The 27,276-nt window shown below is 42.7% G+C and overlaps 1 protein-coding gene across 1 annotated transcript; it reads left to right on the forward strand.

The window, feature by feature from the left end:
* Positions 1-2,387: 2,387 nt before the first annotated feature.
* Positions 2,388-26,725, forward strand: PLCXD2 (phosphatidylinositol specific phospholipase C X domain containing 2). The gene is made up of 4 exons (XM_081003386.1): positions 2,388-3,466; positions 19,737-20,197; positions 22,011-22,252; positions 26,102-26,725. Exons 1-4 carry the CDS (start codon positions 3,364-3,366, stop codon positions 26,250-26,252), a joined length of 957 nt encoding a protein of 318 aa, XP_080859512.1. The 5' UTR covers positions 2,388-3,363; the 3' UTR covers positions 26,253-26,725.
* The last annotated feature ends 551 nt before the right edge of the window (positions 26,726-27,276 follow it).

Here is a 27,276-nt window from a genome sequence, read left to right on the forward strand (position 1 = left end):
TCAAGTCCCGCAGGGCCCTTGTCTCTTGTGACAGAGCGTTCCACCAGATTGGAGCCGCAGCCGAAAAAGCCCTGGCTCTAGTTGAGGCCAGCCTAACTTCTCTGTGGCCTGGGACCTTCAAGATGTTTTTATTTGAAGACCGTAAGTTTCTCTGTGGGGCATACCAGGAGAGACGGTCCCATAGGTACGAGGGTCCTAGGCCGTATAGGGCTTTGAAGGTTAAAACCAGCACCTTAAACCTGATCCTGTACTCCACCGGGAGCCAGTGCAGCTGGTATAGCACCCGGATGAATGTGATCTCGCAGCGAAGACCCCATAAGGAGTCTCGCTGCGGCATTCTGCACCCGCTGGAGTTTCTGGGTCAGTCTCAAGGGCAGCCCCACGTAGAGCGAGTTACAATAATCCAGTCTGGAGGTGACCGTCGCGTGGATCACAGTGGCTAGGTCAGGGCGAGAGAGGTAAGGAGCCAACTGCTTAGCTTGGCGGAGATGAAAAAATGCCGCCTTTGTTATAGCTGCAATCTGCGCCTCCATGGAGAGGGAGGTATCGAAGATTACACCCAAACTCTTAACGGACGGTGCTGGCACTAATTGCACCCCCGCAAGAGATGGGAGTTGCCCCCTCAATCCCATATCGTCCCGTCCCAGCCAGAGGACCTCTGTCTTCGAAGGATTTAACTTCAACCGGCTCCCACGTAACCATCCAGCCACAGCTTCCAAGCATCTGATCAGTGTGTCTGGGGCCGAGTCAGGATGGCCATCCATCAACAGATAGAGTTGGGTGTCATCAGCATACAGTGGTACCTCGCAAGACGAATGCCTCGCAAGACAAAAAACTCGCTAGACAAAAGGGTTTTTTTGTTTTTTGAGCTGCTTCACAAGACGATTTTTGCTATGGGCTTGCTTCGCAAGACGGAAACGTCTTGCAAGTTTGTTTCCTTTTTCTTAACACCGTTAATACAGTTGCGACTTGACTTCGAGGAGCAACTCATAGAACGCGGTGTGGTAGCCTTTTTTGAGGTTTTTAAAGACTTTGGTGATTTTTGAAGCTTTTCCAAAACTTTCCCGACACCGTGCTTCGCAAGACGAAAAAAATCGCAAGACGACAAAACTCGTGGAACGAATTTATTTCGTCTTGCGAGGCACCACTGTACTGATGGCAGCCCAGCCCAAAACTCCGGACAAGCTGGGCGAGGGGGCGCATAAAGATGTTAAAAAGCATCGGGGAGAGTATCGCACCCTGGGGCACTCCACACACCAAGGAGTGGCGGGATGATTCCCCCCCAAGCGCCACCCTCTGTCCCCGATCAGAGAGAAACTAGCGCAGCCATTGAAGGACTGTGCCCTGGATCCCCACGTCGGCAAGGCGGTGGTCCAGGAGTTCGTGATCGACCATGTCAAAGGCTGCTGACAGGTCTAGAAGAATCAGCAGCCCCAACCCGCTTCGATCCAACTGCCTGCAGAGATCATCTGTTAGGGCGACCAGAGCCGTCTCGGTCCCATGACCAGCGCGGAAGACGGACTGGAATGTATCCAGAGCCGATGTTTCATCCAGAAACCTACCAAGCTGTTCAGCAACCGCTCTCTCAATCACCTTACCCAGGAATGGAAGATTCGAAACCGGGCAGTAATTGGATAGATCTAAGGGATCTAATGATGTTTTCTTTCAAAGCGGGCGCACCACTGCCTCCTTCAGTTCCCCTGGGAATGTCCCGGTGCCAAGGGACAAATTGATGATATCCCCCAGGGGGGCCCGCACCTCGTCTGGACACGCTCTAATCAGCCAGGACGGGCATGGGTCGAGAGGACAAGTGGTGGGCTTTCCAGCTCGGAGGAGTCTGTCCACATCGGCTGGGGATATCTGGTCAAAGTGGTCCAATACTGGACCCGAGGACAGTCGAGGGGCCTCCAGTTCCTTCATTGTATCCAAATTGGCAGGGAGGTCATGGCGGAGCAACAGGACCTGCTCCGCAAAAAAGCTCGCAAATGCCTCACAGCTGTGTGTCAATTGTTATTTAAATTTGGCTGTCCTTCGAGGGACGTTAAAGACCGAATTATACTAAATAATTGCGCCGGGTGAGAGCTAGCGGATGCAATGGAGGCTGAGAAGTAGGACTTCTTAGCGGCCTTCACTGCCATCTCGTAGGTTTTCATAAAAGCCCTATAAGATGTTCTATAAGATAAAGACAACTTCTGGAGAAAGTGGGTAAAATTGAGTGTTCTCTCACAAATGACAGTCAGATGATGAGCCTCATTCACCCCCCCCCTTAAAAGAAAAATCATAAAGGAAATTCAGAAGATCCTTTTGGCTACTACACTCCTATTAGAGAGACCCAAACAGTTGCACACACACACATAATAATAATGGCCTGTATCACCTTGCAGCTAACATGTTTATTGCAGCAGAAGCTTTTGTTGAGGAGAGAACCAACTTCATCAGAAGTTTGTCCATCCTGGAGTTTCATTTTTAATGTTTCTGTCAAAACTGGGAGAGGAAACCTGTGGCCCCTCCAGATGATGCTTTCTGAAAGCAATAGTTGTTTGACTGCGGATGATCTCCATCTGGAGGTTGCGGACTCTCCTTCCTTTGAGGTTTTTAAGGAGAAGTTGCATGGCCATCTGCGACGAACTCTTCAGTTGAGATTCACGCAGCGCAGGGGGTTGGAATGGATGACCCACGGGGTCCCTTCCGATTCTATGATTCTGCCACCTTAGTGCCACGTGCCCTCAAAGAACCCACACGTTGGGCGCGCCGGGGAGAAAATTAGCCCAATTAGCGCTGAGCCAGCCTTCAACCAATGGGCGGCTGGCTGGGAACTGCCCTCCTGTACCAACCGGCTGCGCCAGCAGCCCTGACACGCGACGAAGGGAGGGCTGTGCCATCAGCTCGTCGCCAGCCAATCAGCGCGCCGAGGCTTGGCCGGAGAGCGATAATTTGTTTTGACCGCTCGCTGGCGCGCGCTCCCGTGGGAGATGTCCTCAGGCTTGTTCCTGGCGCAAAGGCGGGACTCCTCCGTCTTCGCCTGCCAGGTGCGCCGCGGGGATCCGCGCGCTGTGACGTAAGCGGGGAGGGCGGGGCCTCCGCTCGAGCCCCTGGCAGAGGGAGCGGGAGGTCAGGCGTCCTGAGGGAGCCCCTTTGGCGCGAAGGGGCGCGAAGGCGGGATTAAGCCGCAGAGGCGGCGGCGAGGCAGGCAGCCGCTCGGAGCATGGCAGAAAGGGAGCCGCGGGCGCTGGCTGACCCAGAACGCGGCAGGTGGACGAGACCTCCGAGGAGACGCCGCCGCTGCTGACGAAGACTTGGGCGAAGCGGGAAGCGGCGAGCCAGAGCAGCCTCGGCAACGGGCGACGGAGCGCCGCGGAGAGGATGGCGCTGGAAAGCAGCAGCAGCAGCAGCAGCGCCGCGCACTGGATGGGCTCCCTGCCGTCCGCCCTCAGCGCCCTTCCTCTGGCCAATCTGGCCATCCCAGGTCAGACCCTGCTCTGCTTTGGGCTCCTCCAGGGTTTCCCGGCACCTGCTCCTTCCTGCCATGCTTGTGTAGGGGAATCCAGCCGAATTACTAGGAAGGGGGTTTTGTTTGTTTTTTAAGTGGTGTAGCCTAGTGGTTAAGAGACTTAGCCGAACGAGTTAGGAAATCCCAGGGAAGCCACTCTCTATTTCAGCACCATCGCTCCAGTGGGATAACGCTGACTTCGCTTGTTGTAACGATTACAGATGTATGCGGTGTTTTTTTTTTTCCCCTTTAAAAAATTGTTTAGGGGGGCTCTGATTTTGACTCGAGAAAACCCCCATTTTATTGTTCGAATCGGGAAAAATAAATACAGTAAATGGACAAAAGTACCGTACAAAGATTCACAAATCTTTTGGGGTATGCTCCCCCCTAGAAAACAACAACACTGGATGTATGTGATAATAGATCATAGAGTTGGAAGGGACCACAGGGGTTATCTGGTTCCAACCCCCTGCGATGCAGGAATCTTTTGTTCCACATGGGGCTCGAACCCTCGACCCCCAGATAAAGTCTCATGTTGGGTAATGTTTGTGAAACATTTTAATGTGTTGTACAAAATGTGAAGTATTAATACAGTTTTGCTGTTATTAGGCACTCGTGGAGTAAATCATCAGTCTTAAACCGTACTATCACAATGAGGAAAATCAGATCTTAAATTGTACTGTTTTGGTGGGGTGACTAACACACAAACATATAGTTCTTCTGATTGCAGTTTTATTTATGATGTCTTTCCCTTCCTGTTTATGGGGTTTCAGATTTTATTGTTGATTTATTCTATGCTGTCAGTTAAATCAGGGATATTCACTGAAACAGGTTAGACACTCCATAGGCAACTAAAACATTTTTGAATACTATTGTTTCCCTAATGTATTTTCACCAATCTTCTGGCAAGGCAGAACAACAAAAAATGAAAGGCCTCTTTTGGATAGTACCCAAAAGGCAGGTTTGTGAGCAGAAGCTGCTCATTTCAATTATTTTTTCTCAAGGAATGTGTGTGTGTGTGGTTATTTCAGAATACCAATCTGCAGCATAATTTTTGAGTTTTTGGAAACACACCAAAGTTATTAAAACCTCAAAAAATAAGGAAACAAGGTGCTTCTAGGGCTGCAGCATTAGGAAGTAGAGGAAAAAACTCTGGACTAGTTGCTTAGTGCTTGATCAAAGAAGCAGATGTCTTTACGACTAGAAAGTGTTGACTCTGAAATATATGTACTGAGAAGAGCTTAGTTCCCTGGATCTGTTTTCCTCCTACATTTCAACCTCTTTGGTGCAGAGGTGTTCCATCCTCCCAATCACATATTCATTCCTTAAGTATCTGAGCACTAGTCAAAACAATCTGGCTCAAAACAATCTGGTGTCATTCAAGAAATGATCCTTTCTTTGTGGTTAAATCTGTGGTAACTAGTTGTCAGTGTCTTGCCGTTTAAGGGCATCCTCTAATCTTCCACCTGAAATGGACCACTTTACCAGTAACTTTTCTACCTGGTCACCGAATGGTTATTTACCATTTGTTCATTTTCATTTACAAATATATTCTGGTGAAACATCTCAAAAGTGGTTAGCAATTAAAAAAAAATCAAAAATAAAAGCTTTCTTGGACAAACAACAACAAAAAAGTCAAGTCCAGTAAAAAAACAGATACAGACTGTTTTGTTGTTGTTGTTGTTTTAACCTACCTAAATGGCTTGTTCCTCAGGTTCCTAAACCTGTATCCCCCTCAAACAGTGTCTGAATAAGTAAGGGCCTGTTCAAACACTCATACTAGTGCAGTAGTGAAGAAGCTTTCCAATGGGGACTACTAGCCACTGCTGTAAAACCATCAGTGGAGGCGGAATTCCCACCTGTATCTGTCATTGTTGGGGTTGTGTGTGTGATGGGGGCAACTCAGCTAAGCATTGGAAAGCAGAGATTTGCTGATTACCCCTTGCTCTGCAAGGTTTCCTGGCATTCTGGACTAGATTTTGATGTTGTGGGAAGGGGAGATGAAGGGATGAGAAAGTTCCACTGCATAAGCGGAAGTCCACTTTAAAAGAGGACTTGGATACATCCCATAATTCCCCCCTGAGTCTCTGCTCCCTAAATAGCTTCCATGTCACTGCCCCAGTGAAAGTTGGAGTTATTTATGTGAAGGATTTAATGAGAAGATATGCACAAAACTTGACATTGGATTGCAGAGAATACTCATTCTTGGTACCACTGCCAAAGTCTTATCAAAAAGGTGATAGGGTCAAGCTTTTCTCTAAAGGGGTTTCCTGTGACCTAATATTTTGTTATTGAACTGAATTCAAATATCACAGATGCAGGAAACAAATTGACTATATATACTTGGTTTCTTCCAGGGGAGTAGGAGAGGAAACACATTTACATACATACTCATGTGCATATGTATTCTGCATGATAAGATAAAGAGAATGGTGGTTGAACATTACTGTAAATGAGCCTGGTTAACCAGGATAAAATGTTCAGTACTGTCTCCGGCTTTAGGATGTAATCGGATAACTAGCTGAGGTCAAACAACATTCCCCAACACAGCCTAGGTAGACTGTGTATTATTGCAATTATAGACTTATTATTGAGGAAGGGTGATCTTTTCTTAGAAATATTCATAGTTGGTTTCTGCTAGAGACAGGATACCAGACTAGATGAATCATTGTTCTGCTGTAGTAATGACCATGTCTGTTCATCTCCCAGAACTGGCAAAGCACAGCTAGACACGACCTGGCATTTGGCTTGTCATGTTTTGCATTTGCAGGACACTTGTCAAACAAGGAATGTCGCAGTTCAGCAGAACTACAGCTTCAGCCCTGCTCTTCAAGATATTAATAAATCTATGAAAGGCCCTGTTGGGGCATAACAGTACACCTGCTCCAGTAAATGTCTGCTCATAATCCTCCATATGTTTCTTGATAAGGGATGGGGAGTGTATCCCTATTAAAACTAATCTCATTTTAATGTCTAGAGAGACTGAGGAGATATGAAAACATGCTTCGAATTTAGAGGTCGATTGGCTTATTGAAAGAACTTTCTCCAAACCTAGATCCTGCTACTGCATTTTCCAAAATGGCTCAACATCTAAAATTGACCATAAAACTGATACCGGTAATTATAATGTTGCAAAAAAGAGGCTCTATTTATCAAAATTTGCAGATCTTCTATAGTTCAGGGATAGCCAACATATATTGTTCAACCACAACCCCCATCATCCCTGTTCAATGGCTAGATTGGTTGGGCTGATGGGAAGTGGAGTCCAATAATGTAGAGGGCACCACATCTACGCCAATCTAGTTCCTCTAGCTAGTTGTGAGAGGCCTTGTGTATGCTGCCAATGGAATAGAATGGGGAGAGATAAGAAGAGCTCCCTGGCTGTAGCATTCCAGAATTTCAGGCAGGATTCTTGCCAAGCCCTATGTGAAGACTCCAGGGATTGAAGTAGGGACTGCATGCAAAGCAGTTGCTCTACCACTGAGCTATGGTGCTTCTCTTATCTGGGTTCAAGAGAAGCCATAGCTAACAGACTAGCCTTGGCTGGGCATAGGCACTTCTAGCCCCAGAGGCTGCTTGAGGCTTCAGTCCATTAGGACTTTGTCTTCAGTCAAAGCATATATGGAATGAAACGTAGCTAGCAATGAGAACTTTTAGGTATGGCTTCCTTTAGTTATTAATGCTTACATCATAAATAGCCACGTGCCATAATGCTGATAATGAGTAATGCTCAAATGATTTCTACTGTTTATTCTAGTCATTCCATTGATGTGCCTTAACATAAAGATAACATGAGAAATTATGAGCTGTGTGAATAAGTACTGTCTTTTTCCACTCCTGAATCTCCCAACATTCAGCTTCTTTGGCTCTTCTTGAGTTCTAGTATTATGGGGGGGGGGGGACTTTTCTCTATCCACTTTCTCCAGATCATTCTGTATATCTCTGTTGTATCTCTTCTTATTCAAGTATGATTAATATTGGCTAACTCCCCATATCTCTAGTTTTCACAGCTGAATTATAACCAATTTCTTTTACTGGCTTTAGTCTCCCTCCTGGAAGTTAATACTAGCCAATATTTTGTTGTTGTTTTCTTTCTGCAGTAAGCATAGCATATCAGTTCACTCTGTGTGATGCTGTACATTGGTAAGTCACATTGAGTACTGAAATAATTTCCTATTACATCATGAGCCAGATACTTTGCAGCTTTTACACTAAGCAACTTAAGCCGTCTGTGTATCTATTTAACAGTGCAATCCTATGCATATCTACTCAGAAGTTAGTCCCATTGAGATCAATGGAGCTTACTCTCATTTAAGTGGGAATAGGACTTCAGCCTCAGTTACTTGTTGTAATTTTATCTGTCCTATGGTGTAATATGAATATGTTATAGTACTTGAAGTACCTTACAAAACTGATCATGCTGAAATTGCATGCTGTCTTCTGCTGAATATTAGTAATGAGTGGAAGGGATGCATCAAACCTTAGTTATATTCCTCAGTAGTAGTTATGTATCCTACATGTGTCAATTTAAAAACACTTGTTTCTTGATTAATGTTTGCTCAGTGAAATTGTGACAATATGGAATGGGAGAGCCATGTATTCTGAGCTGGAGCAATCAGCTCAAACCTCTACACATGTTGAGCTTCTCAGGTAGACTAGAGGTTGAATAGTAGGATTGATTATGCATTTTCTCCCAAGGTAAGGGGAAGTGACCTTGCTAAGCCTGGTATTAACCCATTCATACATTAGATTTAAGTATGTTGGTTATATGAGGCTGGTTATCGCACATGTTATGATTTAACAGTAAACAGTGGGACAACCCCCCACCACCACCCCACTGCTCAGACCTGTACCTACAAATCATGAACCTGTGACTAGAAATCGTCACACCAACAGAAGCGTGGATGAACCCTGTGCAAGTGTAATCCTTGTGATGAAGAAGAGTTGATAGCAGTGTGCTGAATACGTAGGTGCTTGTTAAATCATCGAGTTTAATAGATGCTCATCCAAGCTTGCCATATGATTAAACAAGACACATGGGATTGGGTGATGGCACATACAAGGTTCCTATTCTTTAGCAGCAAGTTTAGGAAGATGCAGGGAAATGATGACAAGCTATTGACTTGCCTTTTTCACTTTTCCTTAACCAGCATACGTCAGGAACAAATGTTTTACTTCCTTATAGCACATGACATTTTATGTCACGGGCTTCTAACATTCAAATTCATGGGCACCAGTATGTCTGTTTGCTAAGCCAAATTTCTAGCCACTTAGATGACAGCCATTTGGTGTCGTTTAACTTACCATTGTAAACAAGTAAACTCATTTTGGCAAGTTAGCTAGTTTAACTCATTCAGAATTGTTACACTAAGGTTTATATTGGTCAAATGCAAAATAAATGGTGGATTTCTTGCAGGTGGTCCTGATTGGTTAGAATTGCTTGACGAGGCCCTGGGCCCTGAAGTTCCCCTCAGAAATAAACACACAGACATGAGCATGTTGGGTTAATGGGATAAATTAGGCCACAACTTTATTGGTTACAGATGTTAGCGGTTTGGCTTAGGCATTTGGGTGAAGCCAGACTACCGTATTTTTCGCTCTATAAGACGCACCAGACCACAAGACGCACCTAGTTTTTGGAGGAGGAAAACAAGAAAAAAAATATTCTGAATCCCAGAAGCCAGAACAGCAAGAGGGATCGCTGCACAGTGAAAGCAGCAATCCCTCTTGCTGTTCTGGCTTCTGGGATAGCTGCGCAGCCTGCATTCGCTCCATAAGACGCACACACATTTCCCCTTACCTTTTAGGAGGAAAAAAGTGAGTCTTATAGAGCAAAAAATACGGTATATCCTGGCTCTCCTGCCCATCTGCAGGAAGTCTCTCAAGGGTCAACTACCGATAAGGGGGAGCCCTATGATATACATCAATTGAGAGCACCCCCAGGGTCACTGATGGGGTCATGGCATGGCCCTGTTAGGATATTTCCATTCCACCTTAAAAAGGGAGCAGGTTGTTGTGTCACAGCCTGCGTATTTCCTGTTAACAGGAAGTTTATGTTTTGTATATGCTTTCGTTCTCTCTCTGTGCCTGAACACACAAGGAGGCAGTCATGTTTTTTCTTTGTTCTGATCAACGCTGAATAAAGTTGTAAATAATGCTCTCCTGAGTGTACCTTTCGTTGTACGAACTCTGCTGATAGAGCGTGCATGAGCTCTGGAATGTGGCAAGCTATTTCTTGAGGCTCGTGTCACTAATTGACTGATACTGCGTTACTACGGGAAATCGATGGATCGCAACGGAGACGGCGTGGGGGCATGATGGCCTTTGTCTCCCTGGCAGTATCCCAACAGGCCCTAGCCCACGCCCAGGCTTTGGACAGGAACCGCACACCCGGATCCCTTTAATGGGATACCCTTAATGAGGAGGGGCAGGCGGAGGCAACAACCTCCCCTCCCATAAACAAAGCTTATTCAGTGCCTAACCACCACTCAAGCCAAAATGCTCGCCGCCAACAACCTCACCTGCAACCAACACCTAATGACATCAACAATATCAGCCAGCCAAAAATCATTACCCTTATCAGAAAGGTAAACACCATTGTTACGAAACAAGGCCACCTAGTTGAACATAATAGCGGGATGCCGTATCACCCGGCCCTTCAAGAGCTGCACATTCTGTTCCACTGCACGATTAGCAATTCTCTTGGCCCTATTGATTGCCGCCAGATGGGGGCAATCCCGCCAACAACACCTCTCCAAAAGCTGGGACCAGATTAACGTCAAGTCCGGGGTGTGTGACACTGCCGGGAGCCCTGATGACGTGGGCAGCACCCCTCTGCCCATTCCTGGGTTACCGCGAGGTCCCGGATGTCCAACAGCAATGGCTCACCTCCGGGGAAGGGGAGCGGTCTAATGACATCTTCTTCAGCCCCTCCAAAAAGCTCCCTTGTGTGTATCGATAGACCCAGCTCTGCTTTAAACAGAAGCATGAGTAAAAGCATGGTAAATTAATTTGGGGAAATGGTGTGTGTGCTTGTATGAGGGCAATGAATAAGGTATTCTTTACAATTTCCTCAAAATAGTTTTGAACCAGTATGAATTATTTCAAATAATAAAAAAATAAGTTGCATTGGACTCTTTTCCATCTGTACCACATTTGTCTGAAGTTTAACAAATAGCAACAGGTTCTTTTAAATCTGTGTTTGATTGCTTAATTATTTGACTGCTTGCTCAACTAGAAAACCATAAATGACAATGATTATATGTTACCATTGCTTTTTACAAAATATTAAAATAACTCATCAAACATTTAAAATGTGTAATGCAGGATAAAACATAAGAAAGAGTGGCTTATGGTCCGAGTTTCAAGAATTATGTTTTCCGCACTGTTTTTCCAGTATTGGAACTAACTCCAGGAAAATGATGATCTGCTAGCTGCTGCCTTTAATCTCTGTGGCATCTGTTGAACTGTCCATTCTCTCTTCCACCCGCCTCCTCCCTTCCTTTCATCTCTCTGTGTGCATGCTGGATATTAGTTTCACTGGGTTTTGACACAATTCTTTCCATGAGGATAGGTTCAGCTGTTTCTCTTCACAGTCTGCACTACGCCCTTCCGCTCTCGTCCCTACCTCAGCACTTAGCAAAATTATGATTCTTACAGCCTGTGGTGCTATGTCTATGACTGCACGTGTTTATTTCCCTACTTTGAATAATTTGCTGCATAAAAAGCTAAAAGTCTGTCAAATGCTTTTATAACCATTTCTGGGTTGCTGTTTTTCTTTTTTAAAAAAACCAGTTTAACGTTTAATACACACTGATCTGCTCTTGGTGTAAACAGTTATTCTTATCAATTACTGCTGCAGACATTAATAATAGACTCATAAAACTGTAGAGTTGGAAGGGGCCCTGAGGATCATCTAGTTCAACCCCCTGCAATGCAGGAATATGCACCTTTCACATGTGGGGATTGAACCTGCAGCCTTGGCGTTATCAGTGCCACACTCTAACCAACCTAGCTGTCCACACCTATATTAGTCTTACTCTGGATGTGTTACGTCTTCATAGTAAACCAGGGATAGCTATCCCTTTTCAGCTTGAGGGGCCACTTTTCTCTGGGGGCTGCATAGCAGATCGGTTATAGCCAAAAATGCGGCAAGGTCCACACTCTTATGCACATGTATTCACACACCATACACACAAACACACATACCACTTACACACTGTCACACACCCTAACCATGTTATTGTTTCATCCTGTTATGAAAAGTACTGACATCAAAAGATCTTGTCTGTGGTAGGCTTATTACTATGCGGAACTCCTTCAGTGAGATTATGCATGTGTCACCTGAGATAGCAGTTTTCAATAGCTATTGAAATCGCCCAAAAACTGAAGCTGTTATCTTGAGAGGGCTAAACCCTTTGACAGTGGTAACGAGGAAATTCCATCACAGACTTGCTTGTCATATATTTCTGGTGTTTGCAATTCCAGGATTTCAATTTGAGAGAGAGAATGTGGTGAGCATAAATTTGAAGAGGACAGGTGTTGATGGGCAAGTGTGCATTGATGAGACAAGGACGAAATATTTGAAGTGGGTGCTCACTGCTAATTTTCCATTTCCCCAAGTTAACATGTACATAGTTGAAATTACCTTTACACCTTGATGATCATCAAGTAAAAGACAGAAGGCATTCCATGTTAAGCATTGAAATTAGAACAAAACTTGGTTAAATGGAAACATTGTTTAATGTTGCACAAGAGGCGACCTCTGACTTCTCTGACGTACGCTGCAATTCTGCCATCAGCATTTTCTATTCCACATTTTTCCTCCCTTGATTCAACAAAATAAAGATCCTGCAACACAGTGAAGACATTTGAAGATTCCATGCCACCTTATGTCACTTTTGGGGTAGGGCCTAGAATGCTGTTGCAATTGTCATTTCATTTACTCAAGCTGTGATTCATTTGTAATATATACTCATGGAAAGTAATAACCTTGCAATGTACTTGTACAATGTGGAACTGAACTCACAGAAGATTACAGATAATGACTGTAAAATACTTCATGGTTTAACTTTGAACCTTGGACCCTGACCTACAGCAAAATCATTTTCTGTAGTATGAAGATACACACAGCCCAGGAAAAACGTAGGAAGCATAAAGACAAATGCTTCCGTTTAAAAGCTTGGCTAAGAGGGGAACAGATTTCTACTCCTATGGCATGGGGACCAATCTGGAATAGGCTGATGAAGAGATTCATTGAAGGGCAAAGCAGCTAAGCTTGACCATCTGTTTTCTTGGAGGTCATGTCAGCATGAAAATGCAGAGATGCAAATTTAGAGAAGGCAACACCACTACAAAAAAAAATCTGCTTTATTTAATCTCCAATTTACAGCAGCATAATTATGACTCCACAAAACAGTTTGAATAGAACAAACATTATACTTAAAAGCTCGATGTTGGTTAATTGGGCTTACAAACAGTGCGCTGCAGTGGGCAGGTCAGTCTATAATTGCCTACTGGATTGCTAGATTTTTCCCTAAAGGAGCGGATACTGACTTTGCTGTGAGATTAGCCTTCAGCTCTAGTAAGCCAAATTCATACGTTTGATAACATTTATCAATAGCCTACAACTTCTGCTTGGATTTCTATATGGGAAAGAAGTAAGTGCGCAAAAGTAAAAATTATATCACACCTGCAGAGACAGTATCTAAAAGCAGATATGAGAACATATCTCTGAGAAACGAGATGGATGTGGATGAGCCACTGTAAAAATCATCATCATCTTCATCATCTTGAAATAATTTGCCCCTGGAAAAGCAAAAATTTCAGTATCCAGAATATTGTTAGTTTCTTAGTATTGTGTATTTGCCACTTTTGCTGTGTATGGCATTTTCACTTTTATCCCAGAAAGATCATGGTGATCTTTTTATTTTTATTTTTTTTAAAATGGTTGCATGCATTAGACCTGCTGATTTCAAACAGCAAATGACCCTGGGCTGAATTTGAATAAGTGTTTTGAAACCACTGAGCATCTATCTCAAAAGATCCAATTCAGTGTCAAAATGACCTCTTAGAAAGAGAGCATGTGTGAATGCTAAGCAGAATTCCATGTTGCTGTCTTGTGTGCATCGTCACATCATGCTGATCTCTGCTGCTGAACCATGTCTGCAAACGTTTCTTAATGTGGGTTAGTGATGGGGGTGCTGAAAACAGGATTCAGGAAATGGCAGTGAGTGCATGTTATTGACTCAGCATGCCCTGGGTAGGGCTAGGAGTGAAGATGAGTATGTATCCCACGGCTACTATGCCCCTATGTGGCTATGAGAACATGGTCTAAAAATACTCAGCAGAACCCCCTAAGCATTCAAATGCTTTGACATGTGAGAGAAAAATCTCCCTAGAAGCTGCATTTTTAAAGTGGAAAAAATAGCAAGAAGGGAAATGGTTAAGCAGCCTCTCCCCATCTTTCTCCCAGTCTCAAATGTTGCCACTGAGTCTGCTGTAAACAAGAACCCCAACCCAACTGTTCAGAACATTTAAGTTGGCCCTAAGAAGGCTCTTGATGGCCTTCCTTGTCTCTTTGCTGCAGCACTGAAGAGAACTCTATTAAATGAGTGTGTTTGTCAAGAGAGGTCAGTTGCGTTATTCATTTGGCTTAATTTGTCAACATAATGTTTCCTCCAGCCCTTAGCCTTCTAACAACCAAAGCAAAGTGAGCAGTTCAGTTAGCTTGTATTTTAAAGGCTGGTTTAAAGATACTAATCGGCTTGTTAATGATTTGAATCCTCAAGCCTCATGAGGTTTTACTGGGTGCATTTCCAACTAGGTCAGCTTTGCTTCCATGCTAGTGCACTGCCAAACTGGCAGTCAGGAAATAATAATAAAAAAGCACTTTTCCACAATTGACCTGAGGGGGCATTTTATGAAGATTTATGGTGGTGTATCTACTGTTTGAGAACAAAATGCAACGTATTTTCATATACTGTATTCTTTCTTTCTTTTTTAAGTACATTCTATTCTGAAAATGTATGGTGTTATTTGGAAATACTACAGCGGGTAGTAACCACAGATTTCTGGGACCAAAATAATATTTATCCTTTTACCGCAGGATTTCCCAAACTTGGGTCTCTGGCTGTTTTTGGACTACAACTCCCATCATCCCTAGCTAGCAGGACCAGTGGTCAGGGATGATCGGAATTGTAGTCCAAAAACAGCTGAGACCCAAGATTGGGAATCATTGTTTTCCTGCATGGGACAAGGATGGAGAACTGTGGCCTTCTAGATTTTGATGGCTCTCCCGATCACAGACCATGCTTGCCAGGACTGAAGGTATGTGGAATCCAACAACATATGGAGGCATACCAGTTTTCCATCCCAAACATAGGACCCACAAAGATAGACTTGTCTGCTTCTTGATGTGTAGTTCCTTTTCTGCTTTCTGGACAGATGTGTTTAGAATAACCCATACACTCTACAGCAAGCTCAAATGAGGCTCCTGTAACTCCTTTAGAAAATGATAGAAATAATTTACAAATATTCTGTATATACTTACTGTTGTTATTCAACATAGTGACTGCTTAGCAAGGTGTGCTAGAATGGGCAAGTGATGGGTTTGCAATTGGCTGGGCTAATTGCAAGAATGTTAGGAAGGCTAAAGAGATTATCCAAAGGGCATGACATGTTAAATTAAGCAAAGTCAATCACTCTCCCCTGTTCCTCTCTCCCTCTCTCTGACTCAACTGACACAACTAGCCCAGCCTTTTCACTTTCTTCTCAAATATACGGAAGACAAATCAGTTTTCTTTTTAAAGCTGAGAAATAATAGTTTCAATATGTGTGTTTTAACGTGCATTTCCCCTTCTGATATGTACTTTTTTTCAAATGACAGGACTTCTCCCATGAAGTTACAGAATATTGTTGTCCTTTAAAAAAAAAAAAAAAAGCTTATTTTCCGGAAAACTGGGAGAGGGTATTTTGCAAATCTTTCTTAGATTTTCGAATACAACAGTTTGACTGACAGTGTGCATGATTTGCTGGAATCAGCTGGCTCTAAAATGCTTTTGTGGATTGTGAATATTAGCTTCTTCCAGTGCAACGAATTAGGTAGATTACAGATGGAAAAACCAATATACATATAAGGGATTAGCCTCACTTCACACTGGAGGTACTTATAGTCATGACGAGGGCCCGCAAATCTTTGTACTTAACTCTGTTCTCTGATTGCTAGCTAATGCATCTTCATTCCATTGTCATTCTGAAATTCTTGAAAGGGAGGAATGGCAACATTAATTTTCTTTCTTTTTGAGTAACATTTATTGGTTTTCATTGGAATAATAACTTTTCCATGGAGACCAGTACTGTATATTGAGAAGAATCTGAATGCATGCATATTGCTATCAAGCTCTATTTATGTGTGGGTGGGTGGGGAATATCTGTGTGCATTCATAGCCTTGAAGAGCATGGGGTAGCTACGAAGGTAAATTTACACTGAACCCTCTCACAATGCCTTTTACCATCACACTGTTAGAATGGTTGTGGTACTTACTAAACAACAAGATTAAAAAGGCAATTATGCACCTGCAGTTACCTTCTATGATTAAAAAGATAAGAGGGTTGGGGAGAGCTTAATAGGGGTGTGATATGCCCATATGCTAATTTTGTGGCTTGAAACATGCAAATAGGTTGTAGAACAGTTGTTTGCCCCTGCTACGTTGCATTCCAAGGGCACATGTGCATTGGTGGCTTTCTAAACTTTTCAGTGCAATACAGTACATGTTCACTCACATCTGAGTATTCAGCTGGATATTAACCATGATGGCTATGTTCCACTGTCAGCGGCAGTATGTCTCTGAATAACAGTTACGGGGACTTGAAGATGGGCAAAGTACTGTTGTTCCTGCTTGCAAGCTTCCCACAGGCATCTGATTGGCCACTGTAAGAACAGGGTGCTGGTTGAGGTGAGCCATTGGCCCAATCTAGCAGGTTCTTCTTATAGTCTTATGTAATGGGACTTGCTCCCAGATAAGTGCATGTTGAAAAGCTGTTGTGCACTTCCTTGAATTGTGTGGGAGCTGGATTTGTTCTGCTTATGAGACATAGTTTAGTTCCTCCTGGATGATCAGAGTATGAGTAACTCTCATTAGCTGGCATCTTTCCTTTTACATGGTTTTGTGCCAGCTCACTGTCATTTATATTCAGTCACAGAGGAAGAAATTCTTCTTTGTTTATCTGCTCTGGCTTCAGGCGAAAGAAGCTCTTACCTCTTCAACATTTATTTTTCTTCTGTTGTTCGGTCTCTGAAGATCAAATATGTGAAGTGCTTTGAACAAGAATTCCATGCGTAAAGCAAAAGAACCAATTTTTAACAAATTCGTAAAGTAAAAATAAAAAAGTCCTAAACAAAGAGGTGAGGAGGGTAAATCCTTCATGATGCTGATTGTTGCTGGCATTCTCAGAATGCGGCACATTGATGTTTTGATTTGTACACTGTATGGGCATCCAGGTGGATTCAATGCCACTAACAAGGTAATCCATTTAAGACCTTCATCTCATTTGCAGCTCAAACTGGGCATGGCAGGAGACATATTTTTGAAGAGTCTGCTTGCGAGAACACATTAGGTGGATTCCAACCCCTAGCAAATGGCATATGTCTGATAACTCTTTGCAAATAAGGAACCCTTTTTTGTAAACTTTACTGTTTGGTGGTTTTGTTTTGTTTTTTTAAAGGAAACAACTGGTGAAATTAAAAATAAATAAAATATCATGTTAGTTACAATGACTATGTTCCAAGAACAAACTCTGGCTACAGATCATGTTTCCTTTCATCCCTCTGTGAGCCAGGAGGAGCAAAGTGAGTACAGTTTTGCACATGCACAGTAAGATATGATTTATGCCTTTCCATGACATGCTGAAGCAGCCTAGAAGTGTCATCATACCAGCATGTGCTCTTTAGTGTTTAGCATACGATGTACCTTTAACAAGAAGATATTTCTTAAGATAACAAGACAATGGTGATACATCATGTATCAGTGTTCAACGCAGCAGGCTAAGTAATCCAGAGGGAAAAGCTAATGGTAAACTGACTGCTTGCTACTCCCTATCTCTGACTTGTTTGCAGGTACCTGTCGCTGGAAGACTGTCCAGTGTAAGACTAGTCCAATATTAGCACATGGAATGTGCAGTTAAAGCCTTTGATCTGAAAACATCTAGGAAGCATTTCTCTCACCTAACACAATCGCATAGCAGACATAGGATGTCGCCTTCTTAGGCCAGGGTAGGCTACAGTGTCAGAGGATAAACCATCACAGGAATGAATGGCTTCATCTGGAGCACCTTATTTGGGTGTGTTGGGTGTATACACTGTGGGGAAGTTCAGTCAAGCAATTAAGCTCACCCCAGAAAACAGCTGTTTAGCAGAGTTGTCTTTACTAGGTCAACACCAACATACACTACTATACATACACACACAAAGGTAAAGGACCCCTGGACAGTTAAGTCCAGTCAAAGGTGACTATGGGGTTGCGGCACTCATGTTATAAGTAGTCTTCTCTCTCTGAACCTAGAGAGGGCTCTCTGTTTCAAAGTGTTTGCTGCGTTAAAGTCCATAGCCAAGTCTTTAGTTCAGTTGCTTTGAAAGTCCTGCAACTGGTGGAATTCTCTCAAGTTCTGAAGTCTAGCAGTTTTCCAACTTCCTCCTCAGAAAATCTCTTGAAAAAGTCCTCACTCAAATCCACAGTTCCAGCAGAGAGCCATCAACAATTCCTGCAATCTCCCACCAGGACCCACACAGTATGCTGTAACCTGAGCTCCTTTATATACAAAGTGACTTACCAAGTAACACAGATAAGAGAGTAGCAAGATGCCTGCAGATGCATTGTGGGGAATGAGTTGTCTCTGCTGACTTGAGGAGAATTAACCCATTAACTGCATTCCTAAAGACACTTTTGTATTAGAAAAAATGACATTTGAATACAGTGGTACCTCAGGTTACAAACTTAATTCGTTCTGGAGGTCCGTTCTTAAACTGAAACTGTTCTTAACCTGAGGTACCACTTTAGCTAATGGGGCCTCCCGCTGCTGCCGCAGCTTCTCATCCTGAAGCAAAGTTCTTAACCCAAGGTACTATTTCTGGGTTAGCAGAGTCTGTAACCTGAAGCGTCTGTAACCCGAGGTACCACTGTAATGGGTTATTGCTTGTCAGCTTCTAATATTTCTGTATGACCATTTCTCATTAGACAAGGTCCTATCTGGGGATATCAGTAACTTTTACAGAAAATAGTGTCTTGGTAGTGAAACATGAAGTTCAAGGTTTTGTTAAATTCTGAGTTGGTAAATGCTGAATTGGTGGATGGTAAATGTGTGTGTGAATCCTGACATTGCAAGCTGGAAACATCTGTTTTTCTCCTTTGTGTGCATGGTTCTTCTTCCAAGGAATCTACACAAAAGTCTGGTCACCTGCTTATCTCCTTAGGCAGCCTCCACCAATCTGGTGCCCTTAGTTGTCCTGACTGGGGCTGATGAGAGTTGTAGTCCCAAACAACTAGAGGACAGCAGATTGACAAAGGCTTTCCTTTCATGACCCATGGATGACATTTGCTCATCACCAAATATTGGGTGTGGAGACGGAGGTGGAAAACATCTAACATTGGAGCTTCTGTTTCTCCAAATCCTGGCTTCCAGAACGCAACTACAAAAACAAACACCACAACTAAGGGCCAGTTCAGGCTGTAAAATTCCTCCACTGCGGATATGTGCAGCTGTTCTATATGATGGGTTTTTTTTTAATTCTTGAATTGTTAGTAACATTTCTATGTTTTTGTAATGCTGCAAAACAGTGACTGTTACTGTTTTGATTTTAATTAACTGCCTTAGGCATTTTGGTATAGAAAGGAAGAATATAAATCTTTTGAATTGAATAACATGTGAAGAGAGATGCCATGTCAGTGACTGCAACTGTTCCCTCCCCCCCCCCCCCAACAATCCTGATCAGAGGTGAGCCTGGCTGGCGGTATTCCATTTCTGTTGAACCAAACTCATCCTAGCAGTAGCTCCATCTGGTCTTATAACCCCACTTACAGCTGTGTGTAGTGATTTAGAAGTGTTAACAAGTGGCCCTAAGTGATTTTCCCAGTGTTAAAAATGAGCAATACAGGAATGGAATCCAGTTTTCCAGAATCTGCTTCAGCGAAGAGCACTTGGCAAACCCCAAGTTGTAGGACTAAAATGATGTTGTCTTTCTTCTCTGTAGGGTCACATGATTCCTTCAGCTACTGGGTTGATGAGAAATCTCCTGTGGGACCAGATCAAGCCACAGCGATCAAGCGGTTGGCTAAAATCTCTTTGGTGAGGAAGGTCATGAAGAAATGGTCAGTGACACAAAACCTAACGTTCAAGGAGCAGCTTGAAGGTGGAATCCGCTACTTTGACCTCCGTGTATCTTCCAAACCAGGCGAAGCAGGTCAAGAAATCTACTTCATACATGGTTTGTTCGGAATCAAAGTATGGGATGGGCTGATGGAGATCAACACCTTCCTAGAACACCACCCTAAGGAAGTGATCTTCCTGGATTTCAACCATTTCTACGCTATGGATAACAACCACCATGCATACCTGATCAGTAGGATCCAAGAGGTTTTTGGATCAAGACTCTGCCCAAAGGAGTGTGTGGAAAACGTGACATTACAAAACCTCTGGGAAAAGCAGCAGCAGGTAGGAAAGCGTTTCTCATTTAGCAACAAATTTCTATAATTCAAAGAACTCTTAGAATTGAAAGTGTCTTGCTTGAACTTGGAATGGGGAGGCAAGCATGGAGTGCACCTTTCTTGCTCTGAGCTGGAGAAAGGAGCAGAGGATTTCCCTTTGAGTTCATCCTGCATTTCAGAAGCATAGCATAATACCTTGTCCCTTTGCGAACAGAACTCTAGTTGGTCAGTAAGGCAAGCCCCAGTTTGATTCCTGTCTGTAACATTCATTAACTGTGTGTTCAGTACTGTTAGGATTACTTTTGGGCTGCAATCTTTCATAGCTATTGTTCCTTATTAGACCCTCACCCCCTTTAAAGACTGCTATGGGGCCTGGATGAAACTAAAACTTATCTCATGGTATGGCAACTGAAATGCTGTTCTTTAAAGTAGGGCTGGGAAGCCGGTAGTTTCTTCAGCCACAGCCAGCATAGTTAGTATGCAGGAATGTTGGGTTTTTGGAGTCCACAGTGTCCATCTGGAGGGCCACAGACTCCCCATTCCTGCTCTGAAGCACCTGGTATCCCACCACCTTCCAGATCCCCAACCCATCATGATCTGGCTACCCTACTGTCCTCTGCATCTGTATACCAATTGCTAGAAATCGCAAGTGGGGAGAATGCTGTTAGGCTTCCCATAGGCATCTGGTTGACCATTGTGTAAAGAGGTGGGCTAGAAGGACATGTGTTCTAGTACAGCAGAGCTATTGTGCTTTCCTTAGTCACTGCCTTTCCTATGAACAAGTGTCTGATGCAGTTACCCCAGGCTTTCTCTTCTCCTGAGCTACTGTGGCCTTCAGTCTCTTTCGTTTATTAGTTGTGGTGACAGCCCTGCTTCTGCTTGCCCTTCTCAACTTATCATGTTCTGTTGGTCCTGTGGATTGCTGCAGACACGGTCACCTGTACCTACCCCACCCCTTCCAGAACGTCAGTGCAACAACCCCCTGAAACTGTCTTTCTTGATTTTCAGTTCCTTTTTTTCTCAGTTACCAATCAGGCTGACAGCACAGCAGTCAGTGCTAAAGGAGCTCCTCCTGGTGGCGTATATGAGTATAGCGGGGTGGGGGTTAGTGCTACTAAAGGTGCAGTCCTAAAACACACATGAGAAAGTATGTCTCATGGAATTTGTAGGGACTTGTTTCTCAACAAATGATCTATGTTGTGCCGCATAGAACTACGGCAACAACAACAACAAATCATTGCAAATCCTCTTCTTTCTGCATGTTATGTTACAGTATACGTATTATATACTGTTTGGCACAAAGCAGTGAACGGAATAGTAATACAAAAAAAGACTACAGTAAATACAGCATACCAATCAAAACACTATGAAAAATCATCAGTCACACTGGATATACATTGGTTAGCTGCATTCATGCACTTACCACAGATGCAGCCAGCATTTCTGTTCTCCCTTAGAAGCCAAGGTACCACACACACACACACACACACATACACACAGTCTCTCACCTATGAGCAAGACCATCCACAATCACCCAAGGGAAGCATCCTCACCTCCTCACAGCCCAAAGATGAAATCCAAAAAGCAGACTGAGCAATAGTTGCATTCTTATGGTCACCTTGTGAAGTGAGTCTTGAACTCCCCAGCTCCTGCTTTTAACCTTTGTGTAATCCCTATTTGTGGCAAATATTGACACCAATAATACTGTCGTCCTGCTTGCCCAATGTATAGAAAGCAACATTTTGTGTGAATTTATTTTTTAGCGCTGAATGTAAGTGAAAGAAGAGCTTGTTCTGATATGTTCTCTCTCAATTTCCCAGGTTCTCATTTTCTACCATCATTGTCTCTATGAACAATATCCCTTTCTGTGGCCCGGGAATAAAATCCCCGCACCATGGGCAAATACGACCAATGTACATAAACTGCTGCAGTTCTTGGACACTACTCGTGGGGAACGAGCAAAACAAGGAACTTTTCACGTTTCTCAAGCTATTCTTACACCAAGGGTCAAAACCATTGCACGGAATCTCATCCGTGGCCTGAAAAACACACTTGTTCACAAGTAAGTGCCTGTTTTAGCTTCCTTTGGAAACCTTGTTAACCTGTGCTTGCAATCCTAAACCCAGGTACCTAGGAGTAAGCCTCACTGAATTCAATAACTTACTTCTGAGTAGATATGGTAGCCTTGTCCTTCTTACTTGAAATGCATATAAACATAATCAAGAGTCCTCTCCCAAACCTTCAGCCAACAGAAGATGGATGATAGAAAGAATAAATTGACTCCAGTTATTAATTTACTCAGGGTGCAATCCTGTTCACACTTAACTGGAAGTAGGTTTGGGTGAATCTGCCAATTTCATTTTTTCTGTTTTTCATTTTTCCCCCAGTTTTAAATTCAGTTTTCCGCATTTCCATATCAGCTTGCAATTTTTAAAAAGTCTTTATGACAGTTCATCAGCATTTTAGTTCAATTTCTCCTCAGATAGGCACATGTTGCATGCTTTTGTAAAATTCAGAACAGTGCAAATTTCAAAGGATGGCAAACTTTAATTAAACTGCAGCCGTTTTGCTCGGAGTTTGAATCAGATCAAATGTTTTCACTAAGAAGGCAAAAATCCATCACCACACACACACACACACTGATGGTGCCATGGGTACCAATTCTGTGCTCAAAACTTTATTCCATTTTACTGAAATAAGTAGGCTTACTTATTTCTGTTGATGAGATTAGAAACTGTAGTCAATACTGTTGCAAGTTGCTGCCACCTACTGACCACAGTAAGTAATTGAGCCCATTTCTCCTCACTATGTTACATATCCATGCATTTAGTGATGCATTTAGTGATGGCTTTCATTTCATTTCTTGGTTAACTGATCAAACTTAAAATAGCCATGTAATAATTTAATTACTTTCAGAATGCTCTCTGAATGAAATGATAAAGCACTGCATTCATTGAAATGAATATGTTTAAATGCAGGGGAACTTTTAATTCAACACAGCTATCAATCTATTAAAGCTACAGTAGCATGGTGTGCTAGTATAGCAACTAGCAATACTGGCTGCAAGTGGAAAATGCATACTTTTAACAGTAAAATCATATATGGGGTTAGGATGTCACTGACGTATCTTCATCTCTGACACATTTCTTATACATTGCCTCCAGACTGTCACTATTTTGTGAGAGGGACCCAAGCACTTGCAGGAAATTTAGGTTTGTGCTGTTAAAATGGGTTAAATCATTCTGTCACCCTAGTATAATCCGCTTTAAGGGGGGTCTTTTGCAGTTGATAGGGTGTTGAGAAAAGTGTGAGAAAGCATTGAAAAGTGTGGGATGAATGATGAACAGGAAGATGTTTGAATACCCCACAAACAAATCAGGATGAATGGTTAATAAGGATAGAATATAGTCTAACCTCCACATGAGCTACATACAAGCAAATCATGATTAATTCTCAACAAACAAGCTCTGTGGAGGAGCTCATATCCACAACTTGTCAATGCCACTTTTCCAAAGTAGTTGTATCTGCAGTAATAAGACACTAGATGGTGCTAAAGTGCTTTTTTCCCCTTCTAGGGAACAAATGTATTTGATTAAGAACTTTTGTGCATTTAGTCCCCTTACTCAAACGTTTAATAGCAAAAATGTAAAAAGAATGGATTACCATCAGCATGCCAATTCAGAAATGATACAAATACCCCGAAATACCTAGTATAAATTGCGTGGTATTTGTTCAACCAAATATTATGGGTCATTGAAATCAAGTAGCTTCATTCCATTGACAGGACTAACACATTGTCCTGTCTAACACAGTGACTAACACTCTTGCTTAGCTTTTCCTTCGGTAATTCCTCATTGCCACCCAGCTAAGCAGTGCCAGATTACTGAATAGGCAGGGTAGGCCCCAGCCTATGGGCCCCATGCCTTTTAGGGGTCCTGCAACAACGGACCAAAATAGTATTGATTTGATCTTGAAGGAAAAGTACAATCAAACTTTATTAGTTCAATGCTATCCCACTAGAGCACATGTGATGGGGGAGAGCCAAGATTTCTACTGCGTAGGGGCCTCCGCAGGATTTAATCCAGCATTGCAACTAAGCCATTGCTGAAAATTTCTGGATGTAAAGGTGACTACAAATGCAAGCCAAATGTGTACATATTGGCCCAGGTAGTCTTTTGTTAGCATGGAAGGAGGCTTCTCTGAAAAAGAGTGGGATGAAATTACTGCAAAACCTGGTAATACATAAAGATGTTATTAACGCAGTTTTAATAGAGAATTTCCTTTCAGTACAATACCTTCCACTGTTAAAACCAATACATCATATTTTATAAGCAATTCAAACAAAAAAATTAACTTCCACATTACATTTATAAAGACTTACTAACTGTACCAGATAATCTCAACTTTTAAACTTGCAGCTTTCCTGGGAAATTTGTCATGGCATGCTGTTTACTGCCAAAATGCAGTTTTTCGTTTCATGCAGATAGAGTTTTGAAAGAATAACACACAGCAATATTAATTTTTAAGGGAAGCTTGGGTGAAAAACTGCTCAGCATACACATGGGGGCTCCCTAAGAATGTGTGAACATATGCCTGCCACCTCCATGCACACTCATTGCATATATTTTGAGTGCCAGAACAAGGCCGTTGTGATTTACAGAGGTTTCCTTTAGACCTTGAAAAGGAATCCTGTACTCGGACACTGATACATTCACCCTAGTATCTTAGCTAGAATGTAAAAAATGTTGCTCAACGTTGTTCCTCTCTTTTGCATATATAGATAGATAACCTCTAAGCAGTTTAGATAAAAACAATAACAATACAGCAACTTTCAATAACATTTCCAAAACACAAGGAAACACAACCCAATTGTATATCACAAACAAAGCCAAGCAGGGTACAAAACAACAAAATAAAAATGAAGAGTCAGAGTCTAGGATAGGTTGGGTAAACATAAGGTTTTAAGAAGTGCTTAAAGGTCAGTACTCGCTTTGCCTCACAAATTACCCAAGGTGGGGGGCATTTCAGATGCCAGGTGATTTCATCTGTTTCTGTATTGTCGCCAGGTGACATCCTGCTAATCAAAAGATCTTAAAGATTGGCTTGGTCTGTACAAGGGGAGATGGTGTGCTAGGTACCGATTCCAAGTTGTTTAGAGCCTTAAGTTCAAGGCTTTGTAGTTGACATTTAGCTTGGTAATAAATAGGCAGCAGTACAGATCTTTCAGTGCTGGTATAATACATGTAACAAAGTACGCTGCCAGTTTCATTCTGCACTAGCTGCAGCCTCTAAACCAGATACAACGATAGCTCCAACAAGCTGGAAAACATTTCCTTGTTTATTTCCTTCTCACACACCTTGTAGCGTTGTTCCCGAGCCAATCAGAATTTTGATTTTAATGGGTGAGAGATTATCAGATGTGGCTTGCTCCACTGATAACTTCACCTATGAGCTTCTGCTGCATCTCATATTGGGTGAATTGCTGCCACCCCTGTTTCTCAAAGAGACAGTTCCTTATTGGCATAGTGGTTTGAATCCAAAGCCTTCCACTCATGAAAAGTTCCTCCATTCATGAAACAGGGCTTAGATGCAAAGGAGGCTTACATTAACAGAAGTACAGAAAGGACCATTTTTGCCAAAACCCCTTGCAGGCCCCTGGTCTGGAGAGCCCCCATCCCCAACTCCATAGCAGATGGGGGCATAGTGAGCTGCAGGAGGAAGGGGGTGAGACCTGAGTGCTCCCCTTTCTGTGAGTTGAGCTCCACTCACAGAACTCTGGATTCAAGACAATGCAGTTTGGGAGAACGCTGTATTTGTATGCAGTGCCAGCATGTTGATTATATACAGGATGCAATGTGCCTCATGCACACGACGAAGGATCATGTTACATTTTCCTTTCTTTTCCCTTTAGGAACCTCCCTTCGATTCTGGACTGGGTGAAGCTGCAGAAACCAGGCGTCATGGGCGTTAACATAATTACATCAGATTTTGTGGAGCTAGTTGACTTTGCAGCTACCGTAATTGCATTGAATGAGCTTCTCCTAGAAGACAATGAATCCTGACAATGGGAGAAGTTTTAATGTGGGAATGTTGTCCAGTCATATCAAGAATTTTCTTTCAAGCTCTCTCTCCACCTATGGGTTTTGCTGTTTCACACAATGCCAAGGCACAAGGCCACGGGTTGATTGGACTGCACAGTCCTCAACAGCACGGTTTCCTTCGTCCCTGTGCTGCATGTATGGCTGCTCTCCCTACATCTGCTGAAATACAGAATATGTGCCGGCTGGACACTTCAACATCTGTAAATCATTAGCAGGAGCCTCTCTCTAGACTTGTTGAGTGTGTGCATCCTGCATGTTATGAAACCCAGGAGCCCAACTCTAAAGATAATTATTGAACTCTAAGTACACATTTACCAGACTAGCCAAAAGATTTTGTTCTTGTTGACAAAAGTCAGGCATGTGCCCTGCTTTCTTCCTTTCAATTGTACTGTATATTAAACTACCTCAGTCACTAAAATACAAAGCACAAACAGCGTCTCAATTGCTAACAGTGACCTTTTTGTAAATATAGTACCGTGTATGAGTTTTTAAGAGTTTATTGTGAAGTATAAATGAAGTTTTTAAACCTCTTTCTTTCTTTTTTTACTTGAACTCTCATTTTAATCTATTTAGAAAATTTGGTAGGTTAAAACTATTAGAGCAGAAAGATGGGCATTTTAAAATACAATGATATTTATTTTGTAGCAATTGAAATATCTATGGTGGTATGAAGTACAACGGGAACGTAATAAGTTTGTGGATTTTGTAGGAAATGTTTCCCGGATTGTGTACCACAATCTGGTGGGTGGTGAAAAAAGATATTATGTATCTCTCAGCAAGTCACTGCTCTGACCTTGCCTTCCCCAATTAGCCACCTTCTGAGGGAAGTTAATTCTGCTGTGAGTTTTGCACCAGCTGTAACAGAATATTTCAAATACTCCCCTATGCAGAGTTGGAGCAAATTTGCTACCATTAGGGGAGTCTGTTACATCTTTGCATGAATTGCTTCATTGCCCTGGCCTCCTTCCAGTCAGAAGATGAACCC

This window comes from Podarcis pityusensis (genome assembly GCF_964106645.2).
Source record: "Podarcis pityusensis genome assembly, chromosome: 4".
Classification (NCBI taxonomy): Eukaryota; Metazoa; Chordata; class Lepidosauria; order Squamata; family Lacertidae; genus Podarcis; species Podarcis pityusensis.